Source organism: Pectinophora gossypiella, chromosome 14 (genome assembly GCF_024362695.1).
Source record: "Pectinophora gossypiella chromosome 14, ilPecGoss1.1, whole genome shotgun sequence".
Classification (NCBI taxonomy): domain Eukaryota; kingdom Metazoa; phylum Arthropoda; class Insecta; order Lepidoptera; family Gelechiidae; genus Pectinophora; species Pectinophora gossypiella.
The window spans coordinates 8,074,785-8,101,489 of NC_065417.1; the positions used below are offsets into that span (position 1 = coordinate 8,074,785).

General features: G+C 38.4%; 7 protein-coding genes across 7 annotated transcripts; 5 read left to right on the forward strand and 2 right to left on the reverse strand.

The window, feature by feature from the left end:
- The first annotated feature begins 589 nt into the window (after positions 1 to 589).
- LOC126372678 (cuticle protein 16.5-like) lies at positions 590 to 1,142 on the forward strand. Its single transcript, XM_050018527.1, has 2 exons — positions 590 to 654; positions 804 to 1,142. The coding sequence occupies exons 1-2, from the start codon at positions 637 to 639 to the stop codon at positions 1,140 to 1,142; spliced, it is 357 nt and encodes a 118-aa protein (XP_049874484.1). The 5' UTR covers positions 590 to 636.
- Positions 1,143 to 5,443: 4,301 nt separating this feature from the next.
- LOC126372358 (neuropeptide-like 3) lies at positions 5,444 to 11,775 on the forward strand. The gene is made up of 3 exons (XM_050018066.1): positions 5,444 to 5,496; positions 9,280 to 9,486; positions 11,508 to 11,775. The coding sequence occupies exons 1-3, from the start codon at positions 5,485 to 5,487 to the stop codon at positions 11,595 to 11,597; spliced, it is 309 nt and encodes a 102-aa protein (XP_049874023.1). The 5' UTR covers positions 5,444 to 5,484; the 3' UTR covers positions 11,598 to 11,775.
- Positions 11,776 to 14,149: 2,374 nt separating this feature from the next.
- Positions 14,150 to 15,449, forward strand: LOC126372679 (ice-structuring glycoprotein-like). Its single transcript, XM_050018528.1, has one exon. The coding sequence runs from the start codon at positions 14,164 to 14,166 to the stop codon at positions 15,403 to 15,405; it is 1,242 nt and encodes a 413-aa protein (XP_049874485.1). The 5' UTR covers positions 14,150 to 14,163; the 3' UTR covers positions 15,406 to 15,449.
- Positions 15,450 to 17,754: 2,305 nt separating this feature from the next.
- LOC126372351 (cuticle protein 16.5-like) lies at positions 17,755 to 18,403 on the forward strand. Its single transcript, XM_050018060.1, has one exon. It carries the CDS (start codon positions 17,776 to 17,778, stop codon positions 18,355 to 18,357), a length of 582 nt encoding a protein of 193 aa, XP_049874017.1. The 5' UTR covers positions 17,755 to 17,775; the 3' UTR covers positions 18,358 to 18,403.
- A 2,489-nt stretch (positions 18,404 to 20,892) lies between these two features.
- Positions 20,893 to 21,393, reverse strand: LOC126372680 (uncharacterized). The gene has a single exon (XM_050018529.1). It carries the CDS (start codon positions 21,391 to 21,393, stop codon positions 20,893 to 20,895), a length of 501 nt encoding a protein of 166 aa, XP_049874486.1.
- Positions 21,394 to 23,098: 1,705 nt separating this feature from the next.
- LOC126372681 (cuticle protein 16.5-like) lies at positions 23,099 to 23,923 on the reverse strand. Its single transcript, XM_050018530.1, has one exon. The coding sequence runs from the start codon at positions 23,921 to 23,923 to the stop codon at positions 23,240 to 23,242; it is 684 nt and encodes a 227-aa protein (XP_049874487.1). The 3' UTR covers positions 23,099 to 23,239.
- Positions 23,924 to 25,118: 1,195 nt separating this feature from the next.
- LOC126372355 (uncharacterized) lies at positions 25,119 to 25,594 on the forward strand. Its single transcript, XM_050018064.1, has one exon. It carries the CDS (start codon positions 25,141 to 25,143, stop codon positions 25,540 to 25,542), a length of 402 nt encoding a protein of 133 aa, XP_049874021.1. The 5' UTR covers positions 25,119 to 25,140; the 3' UTR covers positions 25,543 to 25,594.
- The last annotated feature ends 1,111 nt before the right edge of the window (positions 25,595 to 26,705 follow it).

Sequence of the window (26,705 nt, forward strand, 5' to 3'; positions counted from 1 at the left end):
GGGCCCTGTGCTGGGAGGTATTCTGGCCATGTCTTTCCCTCAGCGTTACAGATTCCGATGCGGTAGTAGTTTTACAGCTAGTTACATAACATGTAATTTAATTTTTGACATTCAAAAACCGCTGACTATGTAAGCCAATTTTGAAAAATAAATATTTTTGAATTGTTGAATTTTGAATTAAATAATGCTTGTCATTCTTTGGATTTTACATTTGCCCCAACAATGCAAATGTTTCTAAGTAGGTAAGTACCTAGTCTGATTGGGTATAGGAAGGTACCTTGACCAAATAAGACACATCTTCAAGTATTGCAAGGAAATGATAAGCTGGAACATCAGGCCAATGCGTAACAATTTCATTGTTTGTATACTCTTATCAACTAAATCAAACCTTCCCCGTCGTTACATAACGAGCAGTGAAATTTATGTTCACAGAGTCGAAATTAGAATGCACGGGTCGTGCGCCGCGTCTGGGTCAAAAAATCGTCGCGATGTCCTGTGCGCACGCGCTTGCCAACTTATTGCTCAATGAAATGGACAGTAAGTATAAAACGTGACGATGCCCTGGAGACGACACAGTCCATCGGATTTGTTAACACACGCCTTATTCTCTTGAGCAGTCACTGCAACCCAAGCACAATGATCGCCAAATTCGTTGTAAGTTTTCCTTTTTTTAATTAATTTTAATTCTAGATGCTTACAACCCCCATAGAAAAGAGAACCTGTTTCTCTCTCGTAAAGGTTGCATTATCCTAAATACGTATAAATTATTAATTAATAATTATTATTTTGTTTTCCTCTTTCAGATTGTCCTAGCTCTGGCTGTCGCTGCCAGCGCGAGTGTAGTTCCAGTGGCCGCCGCCCCGGCCGCGCTGGTAGCCCCGGCCGTCGCCCCCGTGGCGGCGGCATACGGCGTCGCCCCCTATGCTAGCTCATACTCGGCCCATGCCGTGAACCATGCCGTAGCCACTCCTGTGGTCGCTCCAGCTCCGGTAGTTGCCGCTGCTCCAGTTGTAGCTCCCGCTCGCTTTGTCGCCCCCGCGGCGCCTTACGTAGCCGCCCCCGTCGCTCCCGCCGCTCCACTAGTCGCCCCCGCCGCGCCCGTCGTCGCGGCGCGATACTTCTCATCCCCCTACTACTTTTAAACGAATTTGGTGATATCATTGCCTAGTGACTTGCTCAAAATTGATCTATGAATATAATGTATAGTTTGGTATAATGTGTTATATTAATACATAAAATGTTATATTTATTAGTTGTTTGAATTATTTACTGCTACTTGCAACTCAGTAAGACTTTAGTTCGGACTTTCGTCACAATCGTCGCATAGATTTTCACTTATTTTTGAGTCCGGAATACCTATACTACATTTATCCACATGAACTTATTTTGAACTCGACACAACGTTAATCAAGTAAAATTAATCAAAAATGTTTGGAAAAGTAATGTACAAGTTTATACAGGGCATGTAAAGAAATGAAAACCTTATGTTGTCATAAGTCGAAACTAACACACATAGTGAATCTAAATAAGATCCGCCTATGACAAATGTGCGACCTATATTCCACGTCTCTCGAGCTCGTTACAGACGTATAATTATTTTGGCACTCACAGATATTCAATTTACATAAACATTCATATTAATCATCATACTGTAAGAATTTGATTGACGATTATAGTCGCATTGCCAGTATATGTGGCTATGTACTTAATATACAAGAAACTACATATCGATTAATATACTTTCTACTCTTCTTTATAGTGACACATCTTTGCCGTAACAATTTATTGTACATAGAAATAGAACATAAAGATTTATAAGAACACAGAACAGACATACGATTCAGCTTATTTCTAATAAACATAATTATCTTCCAGCAGACTGGGAAACGTCTGTTTTTAAATATCAACGTAAAAATAGCTGCAAATGACTTGTTTGTTATAGGCTAGGAAGGTATTACGGGCGTGAATAAGGGTATTCTATAAATATTACCTTCCAATGCTTTATAATACAAAATTAAGTATCACCATAGAAACTAAATACTAATAAGAAACTTAAATTATGTAAATTACAATATGTAAGACTGGCTATGACAGACCTATTAATATTTTATATCGTAGACCCACATCTGTTAATAATCCGTATATGACTTGAAATTAATGTGTGCGAGTCAGCTGACGGCCTGTGATCTATATAATAGTGTCATTGACAACGCCCTGGCCCCCTTAACGCGTGTTCATAGGCCTAGGTTGTGAGCCAACGGGCAATTTTCATGTATGGACATATAAATTTTAGTCAACCTATAAACTTCTTGCTACTGGGACAATGTGGTTTTGATACAATCATTTTCGGGTATTTTGACAGTGTCCAAATAAGATTTAGATTGTTCAAAATAAATCAGTAAAGTAATTATTAATAAGTTTCGGTATCGGTCTACCACAGATTCAATTCGAAAAAAGAAGTATGTAGGTTTTATACATACCTTAGTACTTATTTTTAAACAAAACAAATTATAATAAAAATAATAAGAAAATCATAAGTAACTGACTGACTGACTGTAAGTAACTGAGATGATAGCCAGAGTCAGAGTGTGCGCCACGAATGAAAGCCCGCGGATTTTAATGGAACTAATTGACAGTCATAAAAGTTCTATGCAGATACCGCGACCCTAGTGCTGTCTTGGCCTTACTATTTACCCCAGATATAAAAAAACGATTAGGTATATGAAATAAAAAGTAGAATGAAAAAAAAAAACAAAAACTAAAGCAGCTAAACCGCTTATAATCATGGGAGTGTTTAACTTAAACATCGAAGTATTTATCGCAATTAACGTGTCTAACGGCTCAGCATTGATTGAAAGTTTTCAAATTCTTCAACCAAGCTCACATGTGGCAATACCAAATGCACTACTTGGGTAGTTTACTTTACTTACTGTTTCCCAATAACATACACTTCTATGAGTAAACTAACTTTTATAAGTTACCGGGTTTTTTCTTCAAATCAAATCATATATTATACTTTATTGCACAGTACGAAATTTCAACAATCAGACATATCACATGAATACAGTACCTTGCGTACACACATAAGTAGGTAAATAAAATGTACATTTTACCGCTTACTAAAAATTATTCATGTAATGTTATCTACCACTACCTAAAATGAAAATTAACTAATGATTTTTGATATAAGCTACAACAATTTTCTTTTTATTTTTTCAAACAATATAAAAGTATCAAAACTCTTTTCTATTTTGCTGGTAAGTAAGTATAGTCTGATTGAACGTAATAGTGTAGTTTATGTGTAGAATTTAAAATACGAGCAACCGAACCTGCGTACACGTACCGTTAGAGTGGAAGACAATCGATGAGGAAAAATAGACTTTATTTTGTATGCAATCGACATCGGTATTGAAAGCTTATTTATTGTACGTACATACTTAATTATCTTACATAACACAGGCGATTCACACACAATATGACCACATAAAATGTATTACAATGTGTTAATACTACGTTGAGAAAAAAACCACATGAGCGCCTTTATGAAAAATTACATTCTTTATTGTGATTTTTGTCAATAAAACGTCCCAATAGCCAAGCTAGTTTCAATTCAGGTAAAAATTATGGTCACGATCTTTACCCGGATAAAATTATAAATCAAAGGTACGTTGAATAAAATCATATTTTATATATATTCATTTATTTCGTAATAGTTATAATATTACAAAAATAAATAAAAAAAATCACATCACAAAGTGATTTTGCAAAAAGGCGCTTAATACATGGTTTTCTCTATAAAGCGACGAAAATAACATCCTCTAAAATGAGAAACTTATTGGCTCCGATTCCTGTTGACACCCCCTAATTTTATTTTAAGTTATACCCGTCATTTTCTTATTCGTTGAAAAGGAAAGGGACGGATGATTGTCTACTGTTAATTTTAAAATGAAAGTCCTTTTCCCTTTCGGCGGATAAGAAAATGACAGGTATAACTTCAAATAAAATTAGATTCGTGTGTTCCGGGATCGGCATCATTATTATTTACCAAAGTGGCTGTAATTTACCTTCTACCTACTTACCTATAAATCTGTCAATCCTTATAGGAATATCAAGCATGAACTATGTATTAACAAACACATCGAATTATACTCAGTTGATTGTGATTGCGACTTCCTGTTACACAAAAGCTCGTATTATTGATGTTAATTTTACCATATTTATTATACTTAATAATTGTATTTCTTGTTTAAGGAAAATAAAGAAAAGAAAAGTTTACAATACCGATATTTGGCGTGAGTCGATTCTTGTTGTCTTTAGTCTTTTTTACTTCCATTTAACAGTTTTTTTTTACTAATTAATGGAAGAGTTTGAAGGACAATAAACACAATAAATTTTAATAAACTTTCCTTTAGGTTGCAAGTACTTCTCTTCTGTACCCTATTTCTTCACAGACATTACGTATTAACATACTAAATAAAATAAACATATAGGTTTAGGGCTGATTTAAAATATTTAATTTTGAGTAGAATCAGTTACTAATATTAGCTAATTTTCACACAGCACGCAGAAGTATTATTATATTTAGCTCTGCATTAGTAATTAGGAAACAAAAGTAATTTTAATAAATATAATAAACAATTGTAGCGACCTTAGGAATCGCACAAAATGTTCTATTTACATAAATTACTGACGATGTAGTGGCCATGATGTAACTCAAACTGAATATTGCTAATAATTTTAGTCTAAAATATTGAAGCGAACTGCCTCCTGTAGAATGCCGTTATTTTGAAATCGCTTATAAAATGCCTAATCAGAAAATGTAATGTTTATTCTGGAGTAAACTTAAGAAGTAAGAAGATAAATTTTATTTATCGTTATTTCTACAACTATATCAAGACAATTAATAAAATGATCTATCTATAGTTTGAATTGTATCAATATTGATAAACATGTGTAAATACACCTTTTCCAAAAACAAATCAATACTTACTACTTACTTACAACCATAAATTATAATAGGATACGGTGTCGAGTTCAATTTGTACTTATCGTCACCGCAGCAGTTAGATCTCTTCAATTTAGACCGAATTTTATTAGCTTTTTGACGGTTGTATAGTAAAGTTTTCAGTAACGCCTGCCCTTTATCATTGCTGTTCTATTCAAAGACAAATCGGCCTTTTCTGTTCTGTGATTAAGACCACTAATACAAGTTAGAGTTTACAAACAGTAGTATTTCTAATACATTATTTCGGAAGAGTACATGTAATTGCCACCTGAGACTTATACAAATCAGAAGCCCTTTTCTGCCATCAGTACTTGTCTAACCGAAGGCTGCTCAGGTGACCTAGGCCCAGGCCGTAGGTAGGGTTAAACGGATTAGAACCATGTGTCTGCCACTATATAAGCACTAGATCGTAAGCCCTCAGCACATTCGCTCCCTTATCTTCCTTCTTTACCACAAGACCCCCAAACCCACCCTCCAAAATGTACAAGCTGGTAAGAACATTACTTTTTAAAACTACAGCACTTTTCTTTATCCTCACATCTTAAGTTATTAAGAGAAAGTTCCATTTTTGAATTTAAAATAAATAGAAAATATTTTTATTTGATTATTTATTAAATCATTTTATGGCGGCATAAAATATTCTCTAATTTATTTTTGACGATAACTTTATACCGCTTCTTCTATACTACTTAATCTGATTTTTAAATCAGTTTTATAGTTGATTAGGTTCGATATCGTAACGCGATCAGGCTAGCTATTTTTAGTGCAGAAGTACTTAGTTTTATGACCAAGTTAAAATATTATTACGAACGGATTTCAACGCCAATTATGTCCACTAAAATTCTACCCATTACTTTGGTTGGAACAAATTAGTTTCTATTTGAATACCAGATATATAAAACGGGTTATAAAATTGATAGTTGCGTTAATAAACAAAGGAATTACAATAATATTTCTTTTTAATAATCAGCCTTTGTAGTGGTATTACTAAACTAAGACTTCTTTACAATATATACTACAAGAAACATACTTCACCACATTACGCTACTCCACTCCAAATCTTTGTTATCAGACATTTACCTATTGTAAAGCTTTAAATAATAATATTTTAAATTAAAATATAAATTTCACCTAAAAATATAAAATAATAAGCTTTAAATATGTATTATTTTTTATTTGTTTAATACTTATGTCCTAAATTGTAATTTTTCTTTTAATACTTGCCCTATCGTATTTCTCTAATGTCAGTGTCGTTACCACATTTCATAGGTTTGAGAATAAATGTAATAATAAACAAATAAAAAATAAATACAAATAAATAAATAAACTTAGAAGTAAAAAAACTATTTTATTGGAAAGAAGGTTTTCAACTAACGGGACAAAACAAAAGCTAGTTAACATTTGCCTCTAAAATTGTATTTGACAGAATTTTATACGCTCACATGTTTACCTGATTTTTTCTGTAGGTGACTTAAAAGACTTTTGTTTTTCTAGTCAATTCCATTTAATAGTTTTTTATCGTTACATTCTCTTGAGGCAACGACCGGGCGAGGTCGTACGGCTCGTTACCATCCGGTATTCGATAACTTACGTTTTTTAATCGATTTTTATTTTTCCTTCGTTCTTTGTAGATAAATCTTTGCATGTAGTGCAGTGCAGACCAGTTTTTTCTTGACGTGTCGAACAAAGACAATATGGACTTCATCAATCCGATTTTATTATCGATCGATTAAATAAGGCGTTATGTGTTTAATTTATCTGAAAAAACAAATGTTTCTCAGTATGAAGGTACTTTATATATTATATTGATATTTGTAAAATTACATTCCAAACGTCGCGTCCCAAAAAATTAAGCCTCAAATGTTTTTAACGGTAAAGTTTGAGATTTAGACTTAATTCTGGTTTTCTAACAAAAAGACTTTAGGACAACTGGTTCCTAATCCATTGTAAGTGGGAAGTAGGTTTAGTGGGCAACATGAGTTGCTGAACGCTTTTGACCATAAAGTTCATTCATAAGTGTCAAACAACTTGTGTTGCAGTCTGTATACCACCTATATTGTTCAAGTCCGAACCAGTTAGAAAGGAATCGATCTAGATCAAGACTATTCTGTACTTACCACTAAACACAGTTACGTTTGTCATTTAATCGGCTGAAGTGTTTTTGAAAGCAAATTATCTATATTTTTTTCTATGCTATTAACTTGTAATCTCTATGCAAACTACTTTAGGTCCAAAATCTGTTTCTTTTTGTTCGGTTCCACTTGTAGATAAAACTGTCCAACTTTGAAATATAACCGTCGAATAAAGGCCTTAAACCCGTTTGAATGTCCTGCAAATGTTCATAAAGGTCATTGAAGATTTTTTATTTAAACAATAAAAGACTGTTATCTCTTATCTGTTATAAGTACCTGTTTAATTTAAGTTTCTTCAAAGTTTGAAAATCGAAGCTCTTTAAACAAAGAAGCTTTAACGTATCTACAACCTTTATAAAACGCTAGCTGTATACAAATCATTAGGCGTTTCACATCTAAGACGGTTCGGCCTCCAGGGTAGATATAGAATAATTGTTTATTATGTTTGTTTACTATGTATAGAAGAGACACTCTCCGCCCAACACCGATACGAGTTCGGATTACCTCACCACCTCGTTAAACAGACTGTCTATCTCGCTCACACGCACGAAGTAAGGCCGCCGCCTGCATCTGTGTAGTATCTGTATAAGAACGAAATTTTCTGGAAGGAGTATCTGAATAGTCCCCAGGGTGATGGCAAAATGCATTTTTTAAATTTAGCCTTAATAAAAAAGCCGCCCCGTTATAAAACAGAACGTACAAAATTCACATCATGGTATGAAAGGATGACCGATTCCCACATGGTGTGAAACGCCTGATAATCGAATTTTCCCTGTTGAATAGTTTCTTGTCACAGATATTCCAACAATTTGTTTAAGTATAGTTAAAGTAGAGCTTTATTGTAGGTCACTGGAGTCAACCTATAGAAATATCTTTGTACTTATAAAGTTTTGGACCCCTTATTTAGTGCGTAGGCGCAAAAGTTATAAATAAACTATGAACTTTGAAAAAAAATCTTGTTAAGTTTCTTTTGGTGTAGATATCATTGTTTGGACTTAAAAATATATTCGAAAGATATTTCATTAACTAAAGTAGATTATATTACGACGACCTAGTTCAGAAAATAATGAAGATAAAGATATGAAACATATAGTATTATTGATTGATTGATTGAAACATTTATTTCATGATAGTTTACAGTTAGCACTTTTTAACGCCATCTTACTAACTCTAAAATTACAACCGCTTTGGAACTTGAATGTCAGGGGAAAAGAAATGACAAGAAAACCCATGCAGCACTCACAGGGCCCTACTGTCTCATAATATTTTATTTTTATCGTTTGTATTATAAAGAATATTATTTTTTTCCCGTATTGAGCTTAAACAATCCGTACTGACTTGTACATTGCTTAGGATGATTGCAACTCCATATAACTATCAGTATTTGTGTAAGTATATAATTATATCGTGCTGATTTTCAGATTTGCATACATAAGTTGGTAAAAAAGTAAGGATTCGTCTAAAATGAGTTATTTTCGGACTTGACATTTGAATTTGGCAAATTTTAGGCTTTACAAATGTCAATAAGCTAAAAGGCCGTCATTTGCCATGTAGCTAATTAAGTCTCTTGTGTAACTACTTTCTTTATTTTGGTGCAAAAAGTATATATGTATTTTGTATGACAATTGATACTAGATTATAGGTATAAAACAAGAGAGAATCAAATATAACTATTCAGTAGCTGGAGGCATCTAATTTACCTAAGATGTCTCTTTTTGCATTAACATCACTCAGTGGTAAAACCTCAGATTAACCAAATGAACGTCGGTGGAAGTCCGAACCAATTGGGGCTTTTATCATCATCACTTGGTATATCTTAGGTCCTACCAGTAATCTTAATTTACTGGGAGATAAGTAGGTATATAAAAATGAATACAAACTCACCACTATATTCTTGTAGGGTTAGTCAAGGGTACAGTCATCGCATGATGAACTAAGTACCCCCGATTCACCGAGTTTTATTAGACCTAAGTATCAATAGAGCCATATCGCCCTCAGTAATGGTATATTAGCTGCCATCCCGTCGCCTCTAGTAATTTCATCGAACCAGTTTATATATAATGGTTTCTATGACATGCCTAGGATAACACGTGGTTGGCCATGTATGGAACATAATACAATTTTTTCCACTGTCGGTTTCAGGTCGTATTCACCGCCCTCCTGGCCGTCGCTGCTGCCGCCCCTGGCCTGATTGGTGGTATCGCCGCCCCCTACGGCTACGGTGGCTACGGAGCCCCCCTTGCCGCCCCCTGGGGCGTCGGTCACGGTCTCGTTGGCGCCCCCTTAGTTAGCGCCCCCGTCGTCAAAGCCGCCGTACCTGTCGCCACCTCGTATGCTAACACCGTCAGAGTACGTATCTTCTTACATACCATGTACGAACAGCCTACATACGTCCCTCTACTGACCACATACCTCTCCTCATTAATCCGGAGGAGGTACGGATCATACTCCACCACGGCGCTTCACTGCGATAATACCAACTTTGTTTTATAGAAATAGTATTTTAAATTAAATAACAAAACTCGATATAATAGTTACAAAAACTTAAATTGTAGCTGGGCGTAATAAGCTCAAATTAGTCAATTTCAGATAAATACTACAATTTTAGAGTCGAGACTGGTTAGTTTCTAATAAATAAATACCCTTATTACCTGCTACCGGATTACCTGGCCAAATAGAAGTGTAACCACAATCACCTAATGAATCAAAACTACACCTTAGTAGGCTCTTACATACCATAATTTACTGTGAACATTGAAGGATTATGGGCATAAAAGAAACAAATTCCTATAAGGATAGACTTGGATTTAATCGGGAGCAAGCTAAAATACAACTCGGCCACGAAACGTCAAAAGTGAGATAAAGCGAGACAGAGATACTTGTTGCGTTTAGAAACACAAGATACAATTTTCGTTTACAAATACTTCAACAAACATTTTCAATTTGTGTTATTTTAAAATTCAACAGAACACTTTTCGATCATCGTTTGGATCAAAAAGCTTACTGAGCTATGGTACGTTGATCGGCTCTATGGTACTAAACGACTGTATCCAAATTACACATTATTGCAAAGTTTCAAATCGTTACCATAAAAAGGAAATTAGTTGTGGTTTAAAACGGACTGCGACACTTTACATGTAATATTTGCTCCAGAGCAAATATTACACAATGTGACAACTGACCAAAATAGAATTATGTTAAATATTAATTTACACACGGTACTGTTTTAAAACCAGTTAAATTTATTCATGCGTCTACGCAACTTAACAGCTTGCACGTGTTGCTTATTATTATTATTTTAATATTATACATAATAATATAGGTAGGTACTCACAGTGTATTTTTTGTATATTATTAATGGACTTAATTTAAAAGAATTACGATAATTACATGGTTTACAGAACCAATAAACTACAGAGGTTTGAAACCCTATCAAATCATGTTAGGAATTACAAATATAATGTAATTATATTATCATAAGACATATTAGTTTTATCCTAGTTTTTTTATTATTACTTATTACAATATTGCTTAGAATAAAAGTAAAACCGCATATTAAAAAAAGTTAGAAACTGTTAAAGATTTCTCCAGAGCAAAAGCAAAGATTTATTTATAATGAAGCTTATTTAAATAGTAAAATATCTAATAATATTTTTTTACATCAACTACGAAATCAATGAACAAATATCGAACTTATTATAAATGGAAAATAAAACGTAACGTATTTAAACTACGGTCGAATAAAATTACTTTTATTGTTAAGTATCTAACTATATTTATTTTATCTATTTACGCTCTAAACATTGAACGAATGGAGAGAAAGAGGTAAAATCGTTTAGATAAATACGTACTTAGTGACTAAACTAAGAGAGTTCTAAATATTTAGTTAGGTATTTATTTAAAAAAAAACAGAAAGTACAGGCTTTTCCTACTCTAACAGAAAGGAAAGTCCCTAAAATCTTCACTGTATTTACTCTTTGTACACTTTTAAGAATGCGAAGGTTTCTTCCACAAACTTCTTTAAAGCTGCTAGAGTACTCATTTCCTTCTCCATAGTTACTACGAGATTACTTACTACTTAAAATCCAAAACCAACTCTCTGTCTGACTTCACAGTTTTACTTTATTTACTATTAAAATGTAATTTACTGGATAACATTTTATGGTTCATTACTCAAAGAAAACTTGGTTTAAGATTTAATCCGATTAGAAAACACTTTTCAATTTTATTTGTATGCCAATTTCCATATCTCGGGCCTATGAAGTCCCGGACTTTTGGAAGGCGTGTGTGGTGCCGAAGCCAAGACGTAGAGGCCCCTTGGCACAATGTGACAATTTTATTATTATTAAAGTTATTATTGTTATCCACAGATCGCTTCCCCTGCTGTGGTTGCCGCTCCCGCCCCCATCGTAGCTGCTCACGGCCCGGTCCTGGCTTCCCCCTATGCCCACGCGTGGTAAACCACTTCCCCACCCTGGCCAACAACACCTAGGCCACCCGGAAAGAGCAACAGTCAACCCTTATGAACCTATTTATTTATAGTAAATAAGTAATTCGAACGTCAGATTGGAGCAAAAACCTAGCTCGATTGAGTTGGAATGTAGTGTTTGGTATCGTAATAAATTGCAATAAATTATACATACATTTTTTTGTTTACATGCCTATCTTTTTTAGTGAGGTGCGTTGCTCGGTGTGGTTCCGCAATATGATAATATACCTGTACGAAAAGTACGTAATCATGGACATTTACATACAATTATACATTTTATCGGTGTATTTTTTTTTAAATATTACAGTGTTTTAAACAAAAAACACCAGAGATTAGATCACGATATTTTATTTAAAGTTCAAATCATGTTTGTAATAACTCATACGAACTCAAAGCTCGTACAAATACAATAAGAAAACGCATTCTCTATATTCTCCATCTCATCCGCATAAAAAAAACCTAAGTATTCAAAAATTTACTGCGTGAGTAGGTATGTTTCATGCAAACCTCGTATCGGACATATTATTTACTTAAGTACGACTTTCGTTTCAAAAGTACAAAAAGACCATAATTACACTTATTAAAGCTCTCTTTCCGCCTTTCACAGCTCAAGTCAGCATCCAATGCCGAGCCTTGAAACTTTTTTCTCACTATCCTTATACTTAAATAAATCCTCTATGTAATTGTGAAATTTTTAACACAACGTTTCAATAACTTCAAATAATTCTTTACACTTTAAAATCAAAAACTTGTTGAGTATATATAGCATGGAGCTGCACCTATATTACCTACCGTAATTTGTCGTTATTGAAAAGAGCAAAGTATATTTTTTTACTTTTTTTTATGAACCAGTCGACAAGAGGGCGTTGGATAAGCCGAACCGAGAAATAAAGTGGACTCGGATTCCGTACGCCACTTACGTCGATGCAAAACATAACTCGTCGCGTTACAGATCTTTTAAGAGTTGTTAATAATTCATAATTAGAAAATATTGCTTTAAAATTGTAAGTTTTGGGGGTTGATGTACTTACATAGAAACAGGCAAAATAAAATAATAAAGAATTTCTTATTATAAAACAAAGGACTTGATCATAATTATTTTCGCATGAACATCCCTTTATTCAAAAGGAAATTAATAATTATCATCCAAGTCTGTAACTAAATTTGACAAACACTTCTTTATCATTTCTTAATTTACACAAATTGAAAGAGTAAAAAAAGCACAAGGCGCCAATTTTAAGATATTCAACTAGGTACACAAATGCCTCAAAAAAAATGCAAATCGTGGCGGTATTAGCAACTCCGGCATTATCTGATTAACTTGCGGCCAGTTGTCGCGGAATGAAAGCGAATCCAAGGCCAGTGCGCGGGCGCCGACGCAGCACACTTAGTGGCTCTGCAAAAAATAAAAAAAACATGATAGCCACTGGGCCCAGTAACTCACCCAGTTTGACATTTAGCCGTGTATTTTTAGATCTTTTTATATAGCGAAGGGTTACGGAAGTGAGTTTCAGGTACTCTACACACTCAATTTAGACAAACGAGATTTTAACTTAAGCATGGTTTAGATTTTTACGCACTTATAATAAGAATTGTTTTTTGTTCAAGATGTACATAACGATATACGACTAGGACATAAAAATACTCGTTGAATAACTAATAATACTGTAATAGAGCTCTACTAATCTCTACACAAAGGAGTGAGTTCAACTTTTTTTGATCAAATAAGGATTTCGTAACAGAGGGCAATAGGCGTTGGGCTGATCATCTGGCTATACTTATTAAAAGTGTCTACAAGAAGACTTCTAATTAGTCGTCGCTCTGCCCAACTGATTACGGATTGCAAGAGTGAGTTTATGTAATTAACAAATTCATGTTGTACCTACATCTTTTAGTGATAAGTAAATAAACATATTTTTTTTATAACTACTTATTTAGTAAGTAGTGTCCAGAACTTTGCATTGTAACAAAGGACACACGTACTTTTCCTCGTTTAGTATTCATCGTGTTGCCAAGCGGCTTAAATTCGACGAAATATTGATATTGGATCGGTATTTCCTTGTTTGATAATTTTGTGAGAATAATCACTCGTTACTTAATTTAGGTTAAATAGGTCTATTATGTAAACTATAGCATTTTCCAATTCTCACAACAGCCTATTCTGATATTGGCATCGTAAGATGTATATTATGATTAATACTATGCATAGTTATGCAGTAATTATAATTATATTAGAATTATTTACATAGGCAGGCAATTTATTTTGACCGTAAAGTATTTGTCATGCTTAAGGACGATTTAATTGCACCAATTAACTTAGTGCCGATACAATTTTGCACTGCAATGTTCCCAAGTAGGTAATCGTAGGCTCGTTTACATCAGCCCCGATATACTTTCATACTGCGTGAATCATGTTGTGGTTGAACTTGACTTTCAAGATAGTTACATCGGATCGTATAAATACTTACGCGGGATGGAAGAAAGCATCAGTTAATCTCGTTCGTTTCTCGCTCACAGCTGAACTAACACAGACCACGATGTACTCGATGGTGGTGTTGTTTTCCGTGGTGGCGCTCACCGCTGCCAAACCTTCAGGACTTCACGCATACTCCTCGCCAGTCTTCACTTCAGGCGTCGCGTCCTCGGGATTCACTAGTGAATCGCGAGTTGATATCAAATCGTCGCCTGGATTCGTGGCAACTGCTGCCGTAGCTCCGATCGCACGCGTCGCGGCTCCTATTGTCGCCGCACCTCTCGCATACGCCGCTCCCGCCGCGATTGCCGCCCCTGCCGCCTTCTCCCACCAGTCACGCATTGACATCAAGTCATCCCCCGCCGTAGTTGCGACTGCTGCCGTCGCCCCTGTAGCTCGCATCGCTCAACCGGCCGTGGTCGCTGCGCCAGCTGTGTACGCCGCCCCCGCCGCCATCGCCGCGCCGGCCCCCACATCCTACCAGTCCCGCATCGATATCAAGTCATCCCCCGCTGTGGTTGCCACCGCCGCCATCGCCCCCGTTGCCCGCATTGCAACCCCCGCCGTCGTTGCCGCCCCTGCTGCATATGCCGCCCCTGCCATCTCATACAGCGGCCCTTCCTCCGCCGTCTCGAGCCAGTCCCGTGTAGACATCAAGTCATCTCCAGCTGTGGTCAGCACCACCTACACCGCTGCCGCGCCTGCCGTATATGCCGCTCCGGCCGCAATCGCTGCCCCTGCTGCGTATACCGCCCCCGCCGCGTATGCCGCCCCCGCTGCCGCAATTGCTGCCCCTGCTGCGTATGCCGCCCCCGCTGCCGCCATCACCAGTCAATCCCGCGTAGACATCAAGTCGTCCCCGGCTGTAGTGAGCACCTCCTACACGGCCGCCGCCGCTCCCGTGGCTTACAGTCAACCGATTTTCAAAACAGCCGCTTTTACTGCGCCTGCGTTTGTTAAGACCGCCGCCATCGCTGCCCCGGCTCTTATCAAGACTGCATCGTTTGCCGCTCCTGCCGCCATCGCTGGACCTGCGTTCGCCACCACTGCTGTCACTGGACCTGCTGTGCCTCTAGATACTCCCGAAGTGATCGCGGCGCGCGCCGCTCACTTCGAAGCTAAGGCCTTCGCTGACTCGCACTTCATTAAGAAGCGCTCAGCTGTCCTGGCTACCGCCCCCATTGTATCTACGTACGCCGCCTCCCCCCTGATATCGACATACGCCGCCCCCCTCACATACTCGGCGCCCATCTACTCGACCCCCATTATCACCCGAGGAGCGGCGCTCAGCGTGCACCCATGGTGAGCACCACCACGAAAACGAGGAGCAAGGCTCCTCAGTTCAGAATTAACGAGCGATTAACTAAACGACTTGTAAATAAATAAAATAATACAAATACCTTATTACATACGTTTTACTTATACCTTACTCACATTCAGTTAGCAGTTTTCTTTGTAATTGTTTCGGCAATTCATATATTAAAAAATATGTACATACATACATAAACTCGCACCTATTTCCCACCGGTTTCAATTCCATTTGCTTCGATCTTTGACTTTTGACAATTCACTTCTTTTTTAAAAATATGTCCTCCCTGCAAATGCCACGATGACATGAACACAAGGAAATATTTAGGTATAAGTACATAATTTATTTATTTGTTCACAATAAAACAGACACAAGGAACATACAAAGAAAACAGACCTTACACTACACTTACACTTATTTACACTTAACACTGTGCGTATACAAATTGCTTGAATACAACATAAAACACCGTCAAACCTGTATCTCCGAAAGGGTAGGCAGAGATATTTAGAGGTGTATAATATACACCCAATCCTCCTTACGTATGTTTAAGTCCCATATAATAAAGGACGACTATATTGGCATTGCCATTAACAAGGCACAAGGAAACTATGTGATGTCAGTTATCTAATAATCTAAACATGTATTCAAACTCATAAAGTCAAATTCAGTTATTTAAAATCCGAGCCGGGATTTGAACCAGGTGCGCTGTTAGTTACTCATAGAATTAACCTACAGGCCCCTTTAATATGTTCTTTAACCTCCTAAGACCGAATGTTCTTTATAAATCCAAACCCCATTGTTTAACTATTGTGTCTGGAAATCTCGGTCTTAAGAGGTTAAAAGAAGAGAAGATTATGATTTAGTACACCCATAAAATGTAATCTATAGGTTGCCTTATTGTGCCCCTTTTAAATCATTTAAATTCGCTACCTTATGGTGCCAGCAAGCAGACGATATCAGGTATATGGGCCAGACTACATTATAATACTACCCCGATGAACCATTTAAATTGCTTGGATGCAGTCGCTGAGACGATCAGTTAAATATTTAGTCGACTAAAATACTGTTATCTGCTTCTCTCAGCTTAATTTTCAAGCCAATCTTACCTGAAAGAACGCTCTAGATTTTTGTCGCCTACTTTTACAGTAGGTTTTCTCCACCTTTTATACGAGACAGGGTAGGTACTTACTTAATAAAATTAATACGTAACTAATCTCTATAAATTCTTCTACAAACGATAACGGATGACGAACATAGAGCTTTTTTTCAGACGTCACATATTGAAGATTGGTCTCGAACGACATTTACTACCTGGCCGGCCAAACGGGTACAAAATTTAGCATAACAGGCCTAAGGATGTCCAGGTGGGCGTGAACCTCGGCTCAAGGCTCCATCTAAAGAACCAGCCCGGAGTGCAGATAGCGATAAGCCCAGCACAATAGACTGTACAGTAAATAACTAGACAAAAAATAACTGGTGGTTCGTAATATTCAAGCTTTTAGAGGTTTTGATTACTTTCTCGCGCTATGTATGTATATCAAATTGCTAATGCGATCTGTTTGCGATTGGTCAATAAACTTTAATCAACCTACCAAAATCTCGTGAAATCATATACCAAGATTTCAGGAATCATTATTGTGTTACGACTTGATGCTTGATGTTGTAATGGTTATACAGGGTGTCAGTGGCATCGTAACTAATACTGAGGGGGATGATTCAGATCATGATTCTGAGTATTAACTCAGAATCTCAAGTGGCATTTTCCGTCGCAAAATTCATGTATTTTTTTGTATATCAACTCAGAATCATAGCCTGAATCATCCCTCAAAGTTTTGGTTACTATTTCACTAATACCCTGTATACAACAGAAATAACATTTTGTAACATAATTATAAAATAATTAAATAATAGTAAATAGGTGAGAATCGAAAAAACTATTTACTTACTTACAATCTGAACCTAATGTCAATAGTCAGAAGAAATATAGTTTGCCTTGATAGAAAGCCAGTTGTACGTGTTAGCCGAATAACCGTTTCGTGACAAATGACTACGTCTGCTATCGCTTCATGCAGCTGGCATTTAATGATGACTTTGATGTGTGTAATCATATGCACACCTTGACTATATGCGTATTAAACTAACAATAAATACTACGGAAGCTTCCGCGTCAGAAAAACTTTTGTGTAAGTACCTCTAATAATATTAGACAGACTAAACTGAACTGTATGATCGCTTGAAGGTAATTGTGTGGCATTTTTTGTAGGTCATGACTTCATGAGCCTGCTTAGACGGGTGCTATAAAAACATCAATGATCAAGAGGTAGGCATCAGTCGATTCGAACTCATCGATCAACACAGACCACAATGTTCAAGCTGGTGGTGTTGTTCTCCGTCGTGGCCCTGGCGGCTGCCAAGCCCGGGTTGGTGGCTCCCGTGGCGTACAGCGCGGCGGTCCCGGCCGTCAGCTCCGTCTCCCAGTACAGCAGCAGCGTCGTCCACGGCGCCCCCGCTGTGTACAGCGCCCCCGCCGTCTACAGCGCCCCTGCTGTGGCGCCAGTGGCGTACAGCGCCGCCGTCCCCGCTCTCGCCCTCAGCCAGCCCCCTCACTCGCCCGCCGTCGTCTTGGATGCCGTCCGTGGTGTTCCCCTCGACACCCCTGAGGTAGTTGCCGCTCGCGCTGTCCACTACCAGGCTAAGGCTCTCTCTGGCCTACACCATCTGCGCAAGCGGTCGGTGGTTGCCGCCCCTGTGGCCTACAGCTCCGTGGTGTCTCCTGTGGCCTACTCTTCTTCTGTGGTATCTCCTCTGGCCTACTCCTCCTCGGTGGTGTCTCCCCTGGCCTACTCTGCTCCCGTGGTCTCCACCTACGCCGCGGCCCCCGTGGTCCACTCACCCCTCGCCTACTCCGCTGTGGTCCCCAAGGCTCTTAGCGTCCACCCCTGGTAAATAAACGACGGTCAAAAATATTGGTCTGATCAAAGATTTTTGTATATAATGCACTGCCAAAATAAATGAATTATATATAACATTTTTACTTTTATTTTCTAATATTATAGAATTTATTTTTATTAGGACAATAATCATTAGATATAATTTGTGATTATTATAACTTTGAATATTATTTTTTAAGTTCCTCGATCTATATGAACAGTATAAAAGTAATCCAAATAATAAAAATCCCTGTAAAAATAAAACAAAAACACTCTTCTTCTTCTTCTATCGTGGTGATTGTGAGGTGGATTACCAACCACATCAACCCTGGTGCCAAGGTTACACAAACACTACGTATAATATCTTCCAATACATAAGTACATAACTCACTCTTTAAATCTCTATTTGGTCTAAATTTCAATTCTTGACAGTGAATAGTGTTCTAAGATACTTATCTTATTATTTAATAATGAACTGTATCATGATATTTTATCAACACTTTCTTTAATGTACTCTTTAAAGGAGCGATATATGCAAGGCAGAAAATAATAAACGTCATAGATCATTCTGTTTAGTGTGTAGAATGATTTATTTATTTATTTATTTACACAGACCAAAATATTATTATTACAGGCATAACTCCCAATACAATAACATTTAAATTTCAATAAACAAAAAAATAAAATAAAACTAACTTATATCAACTTAAGAATAAAAATAACATTCATAGCCATTAACTTAAAATTTAAAGGAAAAGTTAAAATAATATAAAATAATTAACACTTACCTAGCTAACATGTTCATCAAATAAAAATTAAAACATTTAAAATAAAAATCAAAAATAAAATGATAAAATGATAAAATGATGCGTCCCTTGTGATCCAGTAATGTTTTGGACGCTTGCCGGAAAGGACGGCGAAAAATTAAAAGAGAAAAGGGAGACCCAACATTGGGCTTTTCTAGCCTAGATTAAAGATTCGTTTAGATTATAAATCGATAAAGAGGTGATAAAAAAACTGTTTTTTTTTTAAATATATGTGTATATTTAGGTTCGGTGCAGTATGGTTTAAGATACTGTCTTCCTTTTCCACTTAACTCTATTAGATGTCGATTTTGTGCTCACCACTAGCATAAAATAAGGAATAATACTACGTATAGAAAGGCCACTCTTCGCTCCCCACCAGCGGCTGAACTAGGTTTCCCTCACCCCCTCACGGTCTTACTTTAGTCATCAGTCATGGCGTCAAACGTCACATACACAGATGCACGTGTACGATACCGTCAATCAAATGAAATCAAATCAAATCAAATATACTTTATTGCACAGAACTAAAATTTCAACAATCAGACATAACACATGAAAACAGTACAATTTGGGCGGCCTTATTGCTCTAGAGCAATTTCTTCCAGGCAACCACCAAAAGGAAACAAACATTTGCAAACAACTTGAATGCGGGATGGTGCAATAAAAAATAAATACCTAAAAGTAAAACTAAAGTTAATATAATAAATACAATCAATCAATGTGTAGTGTCTGTGGAAAACGAGGTTTTTGTATGAAGTGTCAGTGTGCTTCTAGGCTGTAGGGAATCTTATTACGTAGTAATAAATAATGTACCTATATAAGTACATCATATCTATTTTAAGAGTTGGTATCATTAACATTTTATTAGTAGAGTGAAATGCAGTATCATTGGCAAAAAAATTTAATAAGCCAGATAACCCTGTTTGCCGGCACTGTCATACGATCCATGTATTAACTTGTTATGAGAGTCGACTTTTTATTTTAACTCTGCCCACCCCATCGGGGTTGACGAGTGTGAGTTAATGTATGACATAACATAAGCTCACGACTTTATCCCAATTGGGGTTATCAGAGGTACATCCATCGCAACATGAAGTACCTACCCACACCTCATCGAGGTTTCTGTTATACCAACCTGATAGGTGGCTAATGTATGTATTTACTATATTTTGCCCGCGGCTTCCCTCGTGTAAAATTCGGTGTAACACGGTCCCCCTTTACTAATATATCAAAATTTACCTTCCTATCTTGAAAACTGCGAAAAGTTCCATTAAAAAATTCACCCCCTCATTGGAAAAACTGCTCCCCCCAAACTCCACAAAAAAATATATGCAATTTTTTTTTGTTAGTCACAAATAGTCCGCATACTAATTTTTAGCTTGAAAATTGCGGAATGCTCCATACAAAACTTCCACCCCCCCCCCCCCCCATTTTAGGGCAGTGGGGGATTAGAAAGAGACAAAAAGTAGCCTATGTCACTCTTCAACCCTCCAACTATCTCCATTTAAAATATCACGTCAATTAGTCGCTCCGCTTTTCCGTGAATTAGTCGTTCCGAGATGGATAAACAAACAGACACACACTTTCCCATTTATAATATTAGTATGGAATTAGTAAGTAAACAAAAATATATGATAATCAATTATTTATTTGCTTCTACTATGATCTAGGACAAGTTTATACATTGTTAAATTCAGCTGTTGTCAGAAGTACAATTGTCATATAATTCAAAAACTGTTAAGTAACTACTTATAGTAATGTCCATGACCGAGACCGCCATAGTGGCCAGCATAATGGCCTCCGAGTCCATAGTAAGGACCAGCAACTAAAGGCTTGTGCAGGAGAGGGGCAGCAAGCACTGGGGCAACCACAGGCTTGATGACAGGCAGTACCGGAGCAGCAACCACTGCAGGGGACGAATGTACGTCCACACGGGACTGGTGAGACACGGCTACCGGGGCCACGTGGGCCACTGGGGCCACCGCTACTGGGGCCACAGCGTAACCGTGCGCCGCATGAGCCAAGGGGGCGACGTAGTGAGGAGACCGCTTCCACAGGTGGTGTCCGAGAGGCTTAGCCACCAGCCCGTGCCCGAGAAGGCCGTGTCCATAGAGATCATGTCCAGCGTAGCCGTGGTGGAGAGGAGCGACGACTAGAGGAGCAGTGTGCACCGCTGGCACTACTGGCAACACCGCGTGGCTCTGGCAGAGCGCCAAGCAAGCGAGGAGGACCGCGGCACGGAACATTTTCACGTTTTCCGAATTACTTGGAGACTCGGTGTACAATATGCAACCTGTCGACTTGACTGACAATCCAACTGGAGCGCCACCTTCTTATACTATGAACTCTGAATCACAGTGACAGGAACCTAACTAATAATAGATTCGACACGCTATTGACCATTGTGATTGTATATACAAAAAATCGGAATTTAAACTACTTTTTGTTTGCCACCTGAAAATAAACAGTGCCTACGCATATTAGTGAGTACGAAAATAGATTAAGTAAGTACTTAAAGAAAAGTTAAGTGAGTGAGTGGACTATGCCTTTTTGCTTTGGACAAATAGCCAAGTACTGTTATACTAATATGTTACGTGTTACCACACGATACACCATCAATCTTGCCTTACGTAAGCGAGACCCGTCATAAGCGCAATCGTTACAAATGAGTGACGTCTCTGTATGCATCTTAATCCGGCCAGTGCCCCGCGTGACGCAACCGGCCGAGAACTTGAACTGCGCGCCCGCGCAACCGACACGCAGACTACCGTTACTCCACTATAAAACTGCGATTCATCTGCCGCACGCACCTCAAACAATCGAGTGAATACAAAATGAAGTTACTGATTCTGTTTGTGTGCGTGTTCAGCCAAGGGTACGGGCATTTAGGCCCGATAATATTCGCGGCTCCCAGTGCCGTGTCACACCAGTCGCGGGTGGATGTCAAACACACCCCCGCGCTTATACAATCACCGCTAGTCTACAGCCCTATAACAACAGTATACGCCACCCACCCGAAGGCTCAACTAAGCGAGACAGTACTGACTCCTGTGTTTGCAACTGACACCATATTGGCGCCTATAGCCTTAAGTTTCTTCCAAAACATACCTTTGGCGAGAGCTTTGGAACATCCGATTTCTATAGACAAAGTACAAAGACAATCTAATGAAGTTAATGAAGCGTTAAAGATGGAAAATGTGTCTCCAGAACAAAATAAAGAACAATTGTTTAGCAAGCATTACGAAGAGAACAACCATGGTGCAATTAACAACTTAAAAATGATAGTTTCGGAAGTGAGCAAAGATCCTTCATGAACAACAGAAACAACTTAGTTAAGGATGTGAATTATAAAGTAAGAATTATATTTATTATTAAATGTGTTTAAATTAAATAGATTCCAAATTAACGGTTTGTGATTTCGTTTGATTCCTGCAATTTATACGAGTAGTGCAGTCTTAGTAACTTAGGTACCTACCTATTTAAATTGAAATATGCATTTATACATACAGTTAGTTTCGAAAGACAAGCATACTTATCTATAATATCTAAGTGAGATATTAGATTTATTGAACTAGTTATCCAAAACCTATACACATGTATCGAATCTGAGCAAGTGACCTGAATTTCGAGGATGCTATAACAAATTCATTACATAGCCAGTTCACATCAGCCGACCCGTCGGTCTATCAACGTGTCTGTGATCGTCCTCGAATTTAGTTCAGGGTCGCACCTTCAATGAAAAAGGATTCCAACCACATAATCACGATTCAATACCGAGTGAATTGTAAACAGTACGAAAGTATTGGACCTATTTGTTGATCTCGGACAAGGACGTCCCGGAATTGTGTCTTATTTGTGTACGTGCTTGAAGATTTGTATCATTCTTTAATCTACGTCTGTTGCCGTAGTACTTAGCTGTTAAAGTACCTAATAATAATCAAACACATAAAACAGTTTGAAGTGTCTTTACTCATTAACAGTATCGTTCATGTATTTATATATTGCACAGTTTACATTTTATTCCATATTTATAGTAAGGTTTTCCAGTCTTATTGCAGTAGGATTGTTAAGTTTATTAAGTAACTCGCTGAATTAGTACACATGGGTGTAGGCGAGAGGACTAGTGTACGCAATGGGTGCTGCATAAGATGTGATCAGGGGACCAGAGAGACGGACGTCAGCCCTGGTTTGATAAGAGGTGGCAGCGGGCGCGACATATGCCACAGTGGCCAGCAGAGGAGCGGAACGCTTCTTGATGAAGTGTGAGTAACCGAAGGGGCTAGAGTACACCAAGGGTGTCGCGTAAGATGTGATGAGAGGAGCGGAGTGGCTTACATCAACTCTAGACTGATGAGAGTAGGAAGTAGCAGGGGCGATGTACGCGGCGGACGCGAGCAGGGGAGCAGAGCGCTTCTTGATGAGATGGGTGTAGGCGAGGGGAGCATGTGCGACGACCGGCGTAGCGGGCAGGGCAGCGATGGGTGCGGCGTATGGCAACTGCCACGGGTACCCCAGTGGGCTGTAGGGGGTAGAATAAGCAGTCGGCAGCGCGAAGCTCACGGATCGCTTCTTGATGAAGTGCGGGAAGTATCCCGCGTTGTAGTAGTAGGGGGAGGGGTGTACCACGCTGCTGCTCTGCTGGCTGATGCTGGTGGTGGCGGGCGCCACGACGGCCGCCGAGTACGTGAGCGGCGCCACGAGCGGCGCGGCGAGCAGCGCGCCCGGCTCCGCCCTGACCGCCGCCAGCACTAAGCACAACACCACCAGCTTCATCATTGTGGTCTGTGTTGTTCGATCGAAACAAGACTGATGTTCAACGATCCTTTGCATCGCATTTATATAGAAAGTAGGCCTGGAAGATAGGGCGATCTCGTTTTGCAAACCGGTGCAAGGTAGTCCAGGAAGCCAGTGGTATTTACTCACGTCAAGGGCGTCGAGTACTCGGTACATCATCGTCGTGACCGTCCTGCATAATGACTACGTAAACACACTCAGAACAAAAATGACTCCACAAAGCATAGTTGCTTAGTGCAAAGGTTAACATAGCTATACTAGACTTCTTTTTCTAAGTGCATAACATATTAAACAAAGTCTTCCATGTCTACGATTTCTTGTAGTTTTCAAAGGTCTTAGAAACGAATGACGTAAGCATTTAGGAACTACTGTCTTGGAGTCCTCTAAAGTAGGTAATGAATAATGTATACTCGTAAAATGTGTTTGATTTTCTAAGCGTAAGTGACGCATTCATACCCACGTCACTACCGATCCGGATCATTATTGCAATGAAGCCCCTAGCAACAAGGTATAATCTGTTAAAATACATTTTCGGATGCGCGATAGGATTAACAATAAAGGTAACTATTACAAAAAAAACAAAAATCACTGAGTGCAGTCATAAGTAATATCACGTAGGTACCCACTTTAGAACCCTGTCGCACTATCATATTTGACATCTAATGAGACTTACGGTTTAATATGGCAAAAAAGTTAATGTGACAGGGTATCAAAGTGTATACATATTAGTACTCGTGACATACAATACAATACACAAACGTGTTCTGGTGAAGTTGCACATAACGGTCGATTAGAGAAAACCTAAAATACCTCGTTCAATGAGTACTTCTCTCTATGAAAATAGTTTTGTTTTCAATTAGTGTCATCATAATAATAGTAACGGACATATCGTTGTCAACATGTTTATCGTCGCATCGTTTCGCTTGAGAGCAGTCTGCCACTGACATTTGCAATATATTACGACCATAATAACCACTTTATAAAACATTATTCGCTCGCAGGAAAATAAATTGCGGGCACATGAACTTTTATTTTGCTCGACAAAAGTAGTCCCTTCATGGCCAACGATGCCTTCCGGGGTGACGCCCAAGTCTGCGTATCAAACGTGCTACAATGTACCTAGTTAGTATAAAAGCGTATTGCACAGGAGCAAGTGCATCAGTGTTCTTGAGTAGAGATAGCAACACAGACCATTGAAGATGATGAAACTGGTGGTGTTGTCGTGCTTGATGTCGGCGGCGTGTGCGTCGGCGCTGCTGCCGCTCGCATACACCTACAGTGCGCCGCTGCTGGCGCCGTACAACTACCGCGGGCCGCTGTCGCTGGCGCCTGGCCAGCCCGCCAACATCCTGGCGGCGGACGGCAGGCCGCTCGACACGCTCGACGTCAACCTGGACCGCTCGGCGCACTACACCGCCAAGGCTCTGGACGGAGGCCTGCACCTGCTGAAGAAGCGCTCCCTCGCTGTGGCGCCCCTGCCCGGCCTGGCATACACCGCTCCGCTGGCCTACCGCGCGCCGATCGCCTACTCCGCGCCCCTGGCCTACTCCGCGCCCATCTATGCCAAGCCTATCCTCCCCATCGCACACGCTCTCTACTGAAAAAGCTGATCTGATTATTCATTGTAAATAAATCATACTACCTACTAGTGAATATGACTATTTCTTACCAACCAAAACCATAGTGCTAAGCTAGAGCAAACCTTCCGCTTTACCTTGCTTTCAATACGGAGCTATATATTCTAAAAAATACTGTAAGCCCTGTATACTTATACATAACACAATTTTCACCATAAGTAATTCATATACGAGTACAACTTCTGGCGTTGTTGTCGAAGATATACAAGGTGTTACTGACATCGTAACGAAAACTTCGGAGGGAGGATTCAGACCATGATTCTGAGCTTATATCAAGTAGATTATTCCGCCGCAAAGGTACGGAACTGAAAATAACTAAAAAATACACTAAAATTTTCATTAATTTTTCGAATGGAAAATCCACTAGATATCAACTCAGATTCATGGTATGAATCATCCCCCTCAGTATTTGTTACGGTGTCACTAACACCCTGTATTATAATAATAATAATACATATTTAATATTTTGCCGAAAAATAAGCAATCGCCAAAATATAATTTTAATTCTTAGACACCATTAGTCCCACGCAATCAAAACAGCTTTAACTAGCCTCGTCATTATTTTTTCGAAAGGTCTTTCCAATTAAAAATGTTTGTTTTTCGTTAACTTATTAAAGGGAACACGTACTTTTGTTACAATTTACAACTAAGGTAAAACTTTGTTAGAATACAAAAAAAAAATACACAATCAATGGACCGAGTTACCTGGTCTGCCAAGGCGTGACAAATCCTTTAGATTTAGTACCTAAGTACATAATATTTAAATTAAATAAAAATATGTACTGGTCACGCATTCAGACAGTGTTTGAGTTTGGTTTGGTTTGGTCGCTCTAGCGACTTTTTTTTTGACGTGACTTATTGTAGATTTGCCGCAGATGGCATTAACTACTTGGCCGGACAAATGGGGAGCGCTAAAGGCTCTTACCCGGGTTATAAAAGAGTGCAGGAATTTTACTACATAAGGCTTTGTATATTATTTATTTAAGTATGCAAAACCATTTCTTTTGATACAGGTTCGAATCCAGCACAGGCGTAAACCAATGATTGTCGAATTTGTTTTCGAATTCATGTTTAGATCATAAATGATTATCACGTGGTCAGCGGCGAAGGAAAACATCGGAGGTATG